The 12,849-nt window shown below is 41.8% G+C and overlaps 1 protein-coding gene and 1 long non-coding RNA gene across 2 annotated transcripts in view; one reads left to right on the forward strand and one right to left on the reverse strand.

The window, feature by feature from the left end:
- Positions 1 to 12,849, reverse strand: part of LOC118425603 — an 88,892-nt gene that overhangs the window by 52,445 nt on the left and 23,598 nt on the right. Inside the window, exon 2 of the long non-coding RNA XR_004832313.1 lies at positions 1,096 to 1,169. This is a non-coding gene — a long non-coding RNA (uncharacterized LOC118425603). The remainder of the gene's footprint in view (positions 1 to 1,095; positions 1,170 to 12,849) is intronic.
- The window catches only part of LOC118425600 (T-box transcription factor TBX5-like), a 30,426-nt gene continuing 24,992 nt past the window's right edge, over positions 7,416 to 12,849 (forward strand). The window contains exons 1-2 of the mRNA XM_035834550.1: positions 7,416 to 7,949; positions 12,084 to 12,216. Of these exons, the coding sequence (XP_035690443.1) occupies positions 12,103 to 12,216 (114 nt within the window). The 5' untranslated portion in view covers positions 7,416 to 7,949; positions 12,084 to 12,102. The remainder of the gene's footprint in view (positions 7,950 to 12,083; positions 12,217 to 12,849) is intronic.

Below are 12,849 nucleotides of genomic sequence, written 5' to 3' on the forward strand. Positions count from 1 at the left end.
CGTCAGCTATATGTTTTCAATTTGTCACAGTATTTTCTTTCTTGTGCAGGAAACATTTCCAAAGCACTAAGAAAAACACAATTGAATAATAGTTTCTCATTATAAACACTATCTACGCACAAGTTCATATACCTGTTGCTAAATGCTACAAAAAACTGGTAAAGTACCAGTCTTAAGAAACACGGGTAAAACACCAGTTCCTAAATACTAGAAAAACAGTCATATTGGAGGTGAAGATATCCATAGGGTAGGTGCATATAACGTACCAGTTTCTAAATACTAGAAAAACAGTCATATTGAAGGGTGAAGATACCCCTTGGCCAGGTGCATAAACCAAAATGTGCATTATTCTAATGAATACCTTATTTGCATAATCAATAAAGACATGACATAGTTCTTTTGTGGTCAATTCATAATAGAGACTTCATATTGGAGATATATAGGTTGCTCGAGGACAGTTGAATACAATGAAATATATCTCATGTCGAGACTCAGGTATATGCAATAAAGGGAATACAAGGGCCCAACCCTCCTTGTCTGAAACAAGTTCAACTATCTTATTGCCATGTACTTACGTTAATATTGATACTATGGATGGAGTTATGTATCAAACTCGTGTACTTATATCATTCTGAAACTGCATTGTGTGATTTATACCAATCAACTTCTAAAATATCATGTAAACCCGTTTTTTTTTGGGGGGGGGGGGCGAAATCGCTAAAGGGGGGCGAGGTAGGGGGGCGAGATCACTAACCCCCGAGGGCGAGATCGCTAGTGATTTCGCCCCGGGGGGGCGAGATCGCTAGTGATTTCGCCCCCGGGGGGGCGAGATCACGGGGGGGCGAGAACGCTGTCACACCGGTACTGGTCGATATGTGACCATAGGCTCTGGAAGTCTGGCTGTGAAACGCAAAGACGAACCAGGGAGAGGGGGAAGACTCATGTGAACCCTGGGTGAAGAAAGGACGATGACAAGAATGCCAGAGAACCTGATAGAATAGAAAAAGAGGGAGAATGGAAAATGAAAGAAACACAATCTGTACACACTATTACACACCCTCCCCACACATCCCAAAAGAAAAGTGTGACACTAACCTTCATTTCGCAAACACAATACGATTCTTCCGGCTTGTTAAGGCTGGCCGTAGTGAGAGCTTCCCCTAGAAGTCCTAGAAGTGGAAAGAACAAAGTTTTACATCAGCAATGGTGACACGTCTCATACATCTTATGACTTTGCTGCTATAGTCAGCATTTGTGTAAAGACAAACTTTTACTAATTGTGTGGTGTTGTGGATGTTTAAAAACAAGACCACTAGAACTATTAAAAGTTGGCCAATGACTATATATACAATATTATACACGATATGTGTGTTTTGACAAATATATTGTCTACTGTTAGGATTGATGTGCTTTTTGTTAAAAGATAACTCAAACGATGAAGACCAACAAATGATATCAACTGACACAACGAGCATGACGACAAAATGACGTCATCTTCAATCAGATGTTTTCCTCGTTGGAGAGGCAGTTTGACAAAGAAACGGACAGCTAGTGGAGGATTCATTCTCCTACGCAGAGGGACCACAGTCGTGTCGAAACTCCTTGGGGTCACCGTTGGGGACCGTGCGTAGGAGGATGGGAGGATTTAGCCTCCTCAACATCTGCTTGGAGATAAAGGAGGGAGGTATTGTGATCAGAAAATCACAGGCCCGAAGAAGACACCTTCAGATGATAGGCAAGACAAAAGAAACCGGAAGTTGCAGTACCAGGGATAGCCCCCAAGGGGCCCAAATTCGATCTTGACTTTTATTTTGCCAACACCCACCCACATGTCAGATACCATCACAATACATCCAGAGCTTCTTGAGTTATTACTGACCACAAAAATGAGGAAACAGACAGACAGACAGACAGACAGACAGACGGAGAGACAGACACACAATCTCATGAAGGGGTGGTCCCCTTTAAAACATAAAATTGACTAGTTTATTAATTTATGCAATACACTGTATTTGGAAGAGCGTACAGTAACTGGCCAAGAAAAAAATATCACTCAGGGACCGATATTGTTGGAAAGGTGCTGACTATAGACAGGATTCTTGATGCTTATCAACTGCAAAATTATCTAAGGACCACCAAAAAGTGGTAACATTGGCCAGGTGATCCTTGTGAAGAGGTGCTCACTCGTACAGACTTCGCTGTACTCTCGACCCCTCTCCTTCAACATTCCTCCCGAAGCTTTGACAAGACGTTGTTTCTATAATCGTACATATGGCGATAAGAACATGATGGACAGGAGGAAAGCCTTACAGAAGCTGTTTTGACAAGGTAGTCAGAAATGTCAGCTGTGTGTAAACAATAACTGTGTTTCTGGAAGTTCACCGTATCAAGATCAGAACTAAGTAACTTGGGATTAAAGCTAAGGGCACAACCCGCCGTACGTACAAATACGTGATGTCTACGTGCCAAAACGTGGGCAATCTTTTGGGATCCGTAAGTGGTAAGTACCGCCTCCGTATGAACTCTTAGGATCTTGGAGCACGCAGACACGCCGTAGAACTTTACGTGCAGGCAAAACTTTGTGTGCCGTGCGTTGACGTACTCCCTCCCTGCTCTTGCCAGTCGTTCCATACGTTTTCAGAAATACGTGGCGGACGTGGCCTCACAAATAAAAACGTACGGACAAATTGCACGTACGGCGGGTTGTGCCCTTAGCTTTACAGAATGTTATGACAAGGTAGTCAGAAATGTCAGTTGTATGTAAACATTAACTGTGCTTCTGCAAGTTCACCATATCAAGATCACAAGTAACTCTGGGTTTAAGCTAAGGGCACAACCCGCCGTACGTACAAATACGTGCTGTCTATGTGTCAAAACGTGGGCAATCTTTTGGGATCTGTAAGTGGTAAGTACCGCCTCCGTACGAACTTGTAGGAAATCCGACGGATCTTAGAGCACGCGGACACGTCGTAGAACTTTACGTGCAGGCAAAACTTGTGTGCAGGGCAGGCAAAACTTTTTTCAGAAATACGTGGTGGACGTGGCTTCCCCAAAAAGCGAACGGACAAATTGCACGTACGTTGGGTTGTGCCCTTAGCTTTACAGAAGCTGTTTTGACAAGGTAGTCAGAAATGTCATCTCTATGTAAACATTAACTGTGCCTCTGCAAGTTCACCGAATCAAGATCAGAACTAAGTAACTCGGGATTAACAATGGCTGGCAGCAGCGCGGGTATTCGGAGGGCCACCGTGAGGAAAAAAATGTGTTTTTGATTTTGATGTAAAGATTTCAAGACATCAGCATAAAATCATAAAATCACACACACACACACAAACACACATGCACACGCACGCACACACGCAAAGACACAGACACACAGACACACACGCACACACACACAAGCACAAACACAAACATGTAAACGCATACAAAAGAATTCAATGTTCGTCTGAGCACTCGTTATACTAGGTAAGTTCATGCACAACACTCGACACTTGAACAGTCGTCACGAACATAGCATGCTTAGAACATGCAATAGTAAAACCGAAAGTTCCACCACAGTACCGTAGAACGCCGCTAGTGGCCCACAATCGAACATGACCTTTCTTTTTCCGACCATAACCCATCTCTTAGATGTAATCAGGATCCATCCACAGCTTTTGAGTTATGCTATCCACAAACACATAGACAGAAACACATACGCACGAACAACACCTACAGCAACCTTCGTGGAAAAGGTAGCAAGGGAATAGATTAATTGACTGGCGATGTTTCATTTGCATTCCAAAATATAAATAAGACATTGTCTTTCAACTTGCAAGAAAAAAGACTAACACGAAATTTGATCTGACTTTAGTCTATTCGAAAAGGACAATACATCTGATGGCAACTTGGATTGCAATTTTCACTTACGACAGGCTAACAAGATTTCTCGCACAACCCTGAAATCTTGAAAAAACGGCCTAGGCCGAAGATGTATCAAGGTTGAATAAAGGTAAAAAAACAGCAAACGTTAAAATGGGAAAAGGGGGCGTATTCAAGCAAGGTTGTCAAACTAGTATCACATGATAAAGTTATGGAGAGATCAACTATTCTCCAACTCTAGGTGTTGATAGTCTGAATACCGAACATGGCTACTTTGTGTGAGGAGTAATTGAGGCATCAGGACGCATCGACCTGATCTCGATCGAGACGGGGGCCGATATCGACTTTTGACCCATTGCTGACGTCACACATGCAAAACGTCACGTGCTTGTGTGAGGAGTCATGGAGGCATCAGTACGCATCGACCTGATCTTGATCGAGACGGGGGCCGATATCGACTTCCAACTACTTTTGACCCATTGCTGACTTCACACGTGCAGAAAGTCACGTGTTTGTGAGAGGAGTAATTGAGGCATCAAGGCGCGTCAACCGTCTCTCAATCGAGACGGGGGCCGATGTCGACTTCCCACAACTTTTAACCTATTGCTGACGCCACGCGTGCAGAAAGTCACGTGTCCATGACGATTGGGTCAGGCAGCTGAAGAAGACTGAGCGAATCAGTCCAAAATTCAGGTGAGTTTCTCCATAATGTATTTTACCAACTCAGATTAACTTTCATGTTACTTAATGACGTATACATATAGATACAAGCAGCTCCAAGTTAAAGCACTCGGTTAAAAGTGTTTAACTGTGTTACAGAACTATTTACATTAGAATAGTTCCTAAGCCGTTCCAGAAAGCAACTGCTTTGGATTTGAGCATTCTGTTGGGCAATGTTTTTAAAGCATAGTCATCTGCAACCATACCTTTAGCCAAAGTCCAAAGCTGTTAACATTTCAAGAAGCCACACAGTGGCTTTGTCCTTGTTAAGGCCACGAACATTATCGCAAAATCCTTGATCTGTTTATGTTTCGTCTTGGTAGGCTTCTCAGAATGTCTTAAGCAGCGCACAGACAACTTCTGAGTTGTTAGGATTCTTAACAGAAGTCTTGGTCTTGCCACACGACAAGCGACCTCGGAAACAAACGTCCGTCTGGAAAAAGTTGCTACCTATTCTTGTTAGGACTAAAAAGAAATAAACCCAGCCTATCTAGAAAAAGTCAACACTAGCTGTTAATTGTTACATGCATATCCCCTATCTTGTTTCCACCATGTACTTTAATTAGCCTACATACATGAACTTGCAAATAAACTTTCTTTATCTCTTTCGTACGTGGAGAGGCGGGATTCAGGTATCTAGGATGTATGTGTGTGCACATTAAGGTCTCATTGATGTATTACTCCGAGTGGGTAAAAGAGATCCGAGGCAAAAAATGAACGGACGCATGTTTTTAGCGGTGAGAAATTCCCTTTTAGCCAGCGAAACTGATCTCAAAAGTTAGATTGGTGAAAGCTTATTTGTAGCTGAAGAAATTAGCAGGCAAAGTTTTGCAGCCGCGCGCTAGGTCGGAGGTACACAGTCGTGGGTTCTGAGTGGTTCGGTTGTACACTAGCAGCGAAAAAGTGCCTTTTGTGGGGATTGACTAATCGTAGTTTGTAATTGCTATAAAAAAAGTTCCTTCGTATAGTTTACGTTGGCAATTTTTTCCCACGATATAGGGTAAATGTGCTCGACATAGAATGAAAAATCTGCTGAAATTTCACGTAGCTTCATTATGAACGCGCCCATTTAAACCACGAATTATAACATAGAAGTCTATGGGAAGAAGAAACTCATCAATGAGACCTTCATGTGTGTGTGTATGTGTGTATATGCATATATGTGTATGCGTGTGTTTTTCCGTGTATTTGTAGTCAGCATACCTTAAGAGGGTCTGGATGAATAGTGATCATAATTGATATGTTGGTAGGTCTTGGGAAGACGAAGGTCAAGGTCGATGCCGGTGTCTTTCTGAGGTTTTGTAGGAGGCCTTTTGTGAAGGAGGCTCTTGTCGAGTTTAAACTCCGCACACAAAAAAATTCTGTAGTACAGCAGTAATGCACTGGAAACGTACAAACACCTAACTGTCACCGCAAACATAAAACATTTGCGACCATTTTAAGATTTACAGCACGTCAATGAGTGGGAAAATAAAGAAAAAGAAATGACCAAGAGACTGTCATCCAAGAGCCTCCTGAATACTAATACTATTTTCGTGCACTGAATAAAAGAATGAATGAATGAATGAAAGACCTTTATTTTACTTCCATCCTCTTACAACCTTAGTAGAGGTCATAGCGATAAAGCGCAATTACAATGATATAAAGATGTGATGATATCTACAATGAAAAATGTTAACTAGTATGTACTGGTTGAATTTCGTCTAGCTTGTTAAGACAGCTGTAGGTGTGTTACGCCGAAGGGCGGTTATACCGGCTATATAAATACAGATACAGAAGTGTAAGGACATATTGAGCATATACTCCAATCTCTACTATACCGGTAGAATTGGTGATTCTGTCAGCCTCGCAATCTCTTTCTTGACATATACACGTAATAAGTCATTTACATTTCTACTCATCAGTTTAGGGGTAAATATAATAAAAAAAGGCCTAAAGAAACACCAAGTCTGATGGAATAATTTCATTTTCGTGATATGCTCAGCAGCCTTTCTGTACCACCTTAAGCCCAACACACTTTAGATGTAACATCTTTCTCGATAGAAAAAAAAGTAAATACATAAAGTTGCTTTGTTCCTTTCTCTGAAAAGATACCGAAAACCAGGATCATCCTTAAGCGACTGTAACATGATATCACGGACATGATGAGTGTAAGATTTGTTTAGTATTTCTACTGATTTGTAGTTTGTTGTTGACCTTATGAAATTCACTTTTCTTGCAACAATACAGCCTCTTATTCTCATGTACTAGATATAAAAGAAGAGCACATCTAGCACACACCATGGCAGTCACCACTGACACAGGGCCCATGACCCCCACTTCCGCTGGCCTGGCGTACTGTCAGGTCCCTAGCTGGCATTACCTCAATTTTCAAGATAGCATATCAAGCGTTTTATATCTTTGTCTGATCAAATCGCACATATCGGAAGTATGGTGACAGCGAGTACTGTATGTGAAGAAAGCACCAAGTTACGGGAGACCAAGTCTACGTTTTGACCATGGAATGTGTGGGAATCTTTGGAATCAAGGATCTAAATTGACAGTTCTTACATGGACAAAGGCCTTTACGAAGTTTTAAGGAGGCTGTACTGTTTAGACCACCGGTGAAATAGCTGATAACACACAAGGGATCATCTGGCACCGGGTCCTAGCATAGCCCGGAAATATCAGCTTGCTAGTCATTTTGTTAGTTTCTAGGTCTATTTAACATGGCCACGTCCCGTAATCTTTGTTATCGCAGTAAGTGTTAATCCACTGTTACGATGACTGTACGTATGTAGGCATGTATGTATGAGTGATATCTATGGTTGGTATGTGGGTTTTGATGGCTGACTAAATGCCCATTATTTCACCACTAACGGACGGAGCCCGTGCATCTCCCGTTTAGTCAGGTAATGACATTATAGGGCCCTAAATTTTTCGTGCCGAACATCTGTAATTGTATTGGCAATAGCCAGGGCACTCGTGTGTGTCGGACGGGGCCAGTCGGCATTCCATCACATCCATCTTGGTTCCCTCTCCGCTGACAGGGCCTGACACACTCCAGCAACCAAACAAGCCCCAAAATCTCATGCCCGATCCCGAACCCACCCACCCAACCACAGCGCAGGGCACAGGCGTCGTCAGAACAAGGCTACAGCTACGCGCCAAATTCCCTCCCCCCTCTACACGCACTATCGACCCGCTGATCGTCAGATGGGACGGCGCAAGCTCACGGGGGAAAGCTGATGCCCCAAAACTTGCGCATCCTCCGCTGGTCACTCCTAACCCCCATTGGGTTTCACGGTTGAGCCTTAGGTAACAAGCCGAGACCGAGACTGAAGGAGTGAGTGAGTCGTGAACTACTGACATCGCACCCGCCAAAGGTACGTACAAATCTCCCCAAACTTCGCCTCTTCCACCAACTAAACCGTTCCCTACATACGATACAGGACAGATTACTTGTGGGGAGATGAATCACTGTTAAAACTCTTCCTCCTTCACTTCAGCGTGTATCGTCTTACCCCACCATTGGAATTAGATGCATATCATTTATGAAGTGTAGGCAAAGCGTTGAGAATATGAGAGCCATTGAGGACTAATTCTGACACGGTTACCTTAATGGCAGTTACATCTCTACGCACTTCATGTGCCCCCGTTCTCCACATTAGCACCTGCTTGTCACTCAATATTGCAAAATCTCCAACAATTTTGGATGATTAGAGAGGCGGGCTCGTGAAATAGCTCTTTACACCGCCCTGCTGATCAACCTAAACTGTTATTTTATTTTCTGGGCAATTTGCACGCAGGGTAGAAAGATATAAAAGGAGAAATGATTCTCTTAAGATCATATCCAGGGACAAACAGGGCTAGGAACACTTGAACTGAAGCAATGGGAAATCCATCCCTGAACAAATAATACTGTTTTCTTGAAACCGTTTTGAAAGTCAAGAGTTATTCTATTTTCTGGGCAATTTGCACGCATGGTAGAAAGATATAAAAGGAGAAATGATTCTCTTAAGATCATATCCATTACGTACGTAGGGCTAGGGACAACCTGAAGCAATGTAAAGGCCATCCCTGTACAAATACTTCTTGATTTAAAACCGTTTTGAAAGAAAAGATATTTGAAGAAGTCACATCATATACCCGTTGTAAAAGATTTCATAAACCCCTGTGATTGTTGAAATGACTTTCCTTCCCGTAAATCCTTAATAAACTTCAACGTCTGAGTAAATATGTGAATAATTGCGTGTAATGGACCGTCGTCTACTCCCGTGTCGCCAGTCGACTTCTATTGTCTTGTTTTCTTCTTGAAGATCATTTGAAACATGTACGCCTTTATTTGCAGTATCGTTGTAGAATCTCAACCCAAAGAAACATTTGTTATAGTTATCTAAAACATACAAGAACATATGAGAAAATATATGAAACAGTCCTAGCTCAAAAGAATAAGACTAGAACCAATATGCATGGGCCTGTGTGCCTTCCAGATACAGTTTACGTTGTTGTAGGTATTTGATGATGAGTTGTTTGAATCATATAGGAGCATACAAGATCCTAGCTCACAAGAATTGGACTAGAACTCGTGTGTTTGGGCCTATGTACCTTTTAGATACAGTTACATGTAACGTTGTTGTAGTTATTTTAACCATAGAGGAACATACAAGATAATCCTAGCTCACCTTTGTGTCCTTTAAGTCGCAGTCAACGTTATTGTGGCTATCTAAACCATAGGAAAATACGACAATGGGACAAGAATCCGTGTGTGCCTTTCAGATGCAGCATCTTTAAAGAATCTCAATCCAAAGAAACACAGGAGGTAATCTCAGATCACAAGAATGGGATTAGAACTTGTGTGTTTGGACAGTAATCGTGGTTTCATCTGAAATGCCAGAGAAGTCCGCAGAGATTCCATAATCCTCAAGATATTCAAATGCAAACCTCAGAAAATTACCTCCCTCAAAAAGGATGGACCGCTACATACACAACTCTTTCTGCTGTGACTTGCAATGTTTCGAAACTGTAACGAAAGTGGTCCCCAGAGTAACAAAAGTTAGGGTAAAAAATTGTTTGTAAGTAAAGAAGGAATTGAACGATTGGAAAGTTGACACTTTCCAGCAAACAATATCACTACTAATCGGAGGATTAGGTGAGAACATGTCTCTTCCCATTTACCAGACAACAACATCTCTTAATTGGACAAAGAACTTGTTCAGAAATCTTTTAAGGTACAAAATGGATCGGTAGTTAATTACATTAGGTACCGATTCGTGTGTATGGCAATATAAGATAGATTTGTAAGATAGATTTGTTGAAAGACAAGTAGGAAGCGAAGAAAACTTGGCTGTTTCCACCAAACTAGCTTATAAATACACATTCTGGGATAATACTAACATGCATGTTCTGAGGAGAACTTCTGGTTTGCAAGTTGTGTTAGTTTTGAGTTACATTGCAAGTAGAATTACCAGGAGTATGGAACAGTGAACCCAGAAATGATCTTCTGAAACCCTTATCATCTCAGCTACCCGGAGGAATAGAAATAAATATCACACTTTAGAAATGCAAAATATACCCAAGAACATTGCAAACTGCCCTACATATGATAGAAACGGCTTAATCAAGAAAACTAGCATCCTATCTGCAGTCTGAGAAGACTTAACAAGATGGAAAACACAAGAGTATAAATAGAAAGTTCAGATGGCCATGACTTCTGACGAAATGTCCTGAAATGTTTTTTTGCCGATTAGAAAGTTAGAAAGCAAAGGAATTCTACCTACTCATAGATCCATGGCACACAGCAGCAGTAACTAACGCTTCATTTGAATTTATAGTTTAGTAGAAATACAAATTTCACAGGCTTTGAATAGAGAATAGATACATTAGATCTATGTATGTACATCAGATCTACATAAGAGTAGAAACTGCATTGTAGCAGAATAGACATAAATGACAGTGCGCCTTTAGACTGAATTGACTTTCTTCTGAAGCTGGTAAGAAGAGAATCAAGCAGGATTTACTTTTTTAATTGTCGTTCTAGACATCGTAGTCTGTAGGGTTTTTTTGGGGGGGGGGAGAGAAAAAAGGTGAAGTCTAATACAGAAGTGTATTGCAGTCGCGAAGGCTGCTTGATGTTTACGAGAGAGTAGACCACAATGTCTCACACGACAGTTAACAAGAAACAAGTCTAAATCCCGCCTTAATTTTCTTTGACTAAAAGGTCGGCACAAACAGCTTTCATCAAAGAAATTGCTTTGGTCTAGTTTCTGATAAAAAGACCAATTGATTTGTGTTTGCGTTTGAAGACGGAACTTTTTGTGTCGCGAGGGCGACGCGTCGGGAAGTCGTCTTGGGTAGAACCCGGCGCGTGTGAGGGAGATAACGGGCAGGTCGGTGTCTCTAGTCTAACACGGAGTCCCGTCTTGCTTTTCTCAGAGTTCTCAGATCTGTTGGGACGTGTTTTGTCGCTGTCTGAGGTCGCTAGACAGTCCTAGACAATCCCGTATGTGGTACTATGTCTTTGTAGATTCGAAGCTGGTGTGTTACGAAGGCCGGTTATACAGACTATACTTAAGGTTCCGATACCCGTGCTCAACACTATAAGCAAATATTTGGAAAGCCTGAGTACCATCCTCCGTAGTGACTACTGGCTCAATGCTTTCGCTGTGAGCCGGTTTGGACGTCTTTGTACTCCGATCAGCCGCTGGTGGACGAAAAAAACTAACAATATAGAAAGCCTAATAAAAGCGCATAAAAAGACGTTCAAAACAAGTCAGAGCCCTACCTCACATTGGAGAGTGTTCGTGCTCTACCCCAAAACCGATACACAAAGAAGCGAACAACAAGCAAACTCCCTAAGTATGAGGGGAATACTCAACATGGTCTTTTATGTAAAGCCTTCTTTACTGAGTGCAGAGAAAGGAAGTCAGAGAAGAAGACGAGCATGACAATATTCACATAGGACAGAACAAAAGAACTCGTAAAAGAAGACAACAAACTTCTTATGAATACGAGTCTTCATTGCGGTATCAAAGGAATACTTTAAGATGCAGTGTTTACTTGGTTAAGCATCTTAGATACCGAACCAGGGCTCGATGACTTACTCGTACAATTTTTGTGAAAGAAACTTAACTTTACCTACGATTTCAGAGAAATGTCTCTAATGGGATTTTTTATCGACGAAAGTTGTTTATTGGTAGAGATAATTTGGTTGGAGATGGTCACGACTTAATCCGTTAAACCAGACGAATAATTAGAAACTAATTTTCCTTTCTTTATCTCAATTCTGACGGTGCTGTAAACGATTTGGTTTCTCTCTCGACAGAGAAGTTTATCCATAATGTACGTAGGAACATCAGGTAGATGTATGTAGATGTATGTCATGTAGTCTAGCTTTATATACTTTTTTCACGTTATCGTATCTATGTATCCCTTTGCAATTAGCCTTTAGTTCGCAAACAAAGTTAAAGTTATCTCAGTTTCTGACAGTGGTGTCAACGATTTGGTTTCTCTCTCGACAGAGAAGTTTATCCAGTATCGATGTCTGGGGATTTGAAGGAGTCCGTCGGGGATGAGCGGCCGAGGCAGCGGGAGCCGGACAGGAAGGACGACGGGCCGCCAGGCGCCGACGACCGGACGGACGGAGTCCCTGAGGTCCGTATAGCGCCAACGTGCGAGAGATTGCTCCTTCTTGCCTTCTTCGCAGACCTTCTAGGTGTAGCTGGCGTTTACTTTTTTTTGAGAGTACTGATTTGCGATTTTCAATATGAGTCAGGTTCTGAAAAGCCGCCTAGGTATGCGACAACGAGCTTATCGAGCGAAGAGCATAGTGTAGTTTTTCTTGACAGTACGACGGGACCATATCCTGATATTGTCTCACGTTTAGACAGGTCTGTACTTGTTGAGAATGACTAAGAATAATCAATCTTGGGATGCATAGCATCACAACTTGGCCCATGTTGAAAATCGCCTCAAAATAAACGCCGTCTGCACCTGGAACGTCTGGGAAGGTGGATAGGAAATTCCGTTGCACTTATGATGTCTTATTTGGTACAAGTTGATGGCTTTCAATTCTTCACTTCTCATGACAATAATCCTACTTGTAACTACAGAGAGAATAACGAACCAAAGACAAATTGTCACGAAAGCTTTTTAAACTTTTACCATAACTGCTTCCTTTGAGAACAATGTAGCAATTCAATTGACGATGTAACAATTCAATGGACTTTTTACAAATGAGGGATATACATTCATCATATCAATGGTAAAGTAATGAGAACATTGCCG

This window comes from Branchiostoma floridae, chromosome 11 (assembly GCF_000003815.2).
Source record: "Branchiostoma floridae strain S238N-H82 chromosome 11, Bfl_VNyyK, whole genome shotgun sequence".
Taxonomy (NCBI): domain Eukaryota; kingdom Metazoa; phylum Chordata; class Leptocardii; order Amphioxiformes; family Branchiostomatidae; genus Branchiostoma; species Branchiostoma floridae.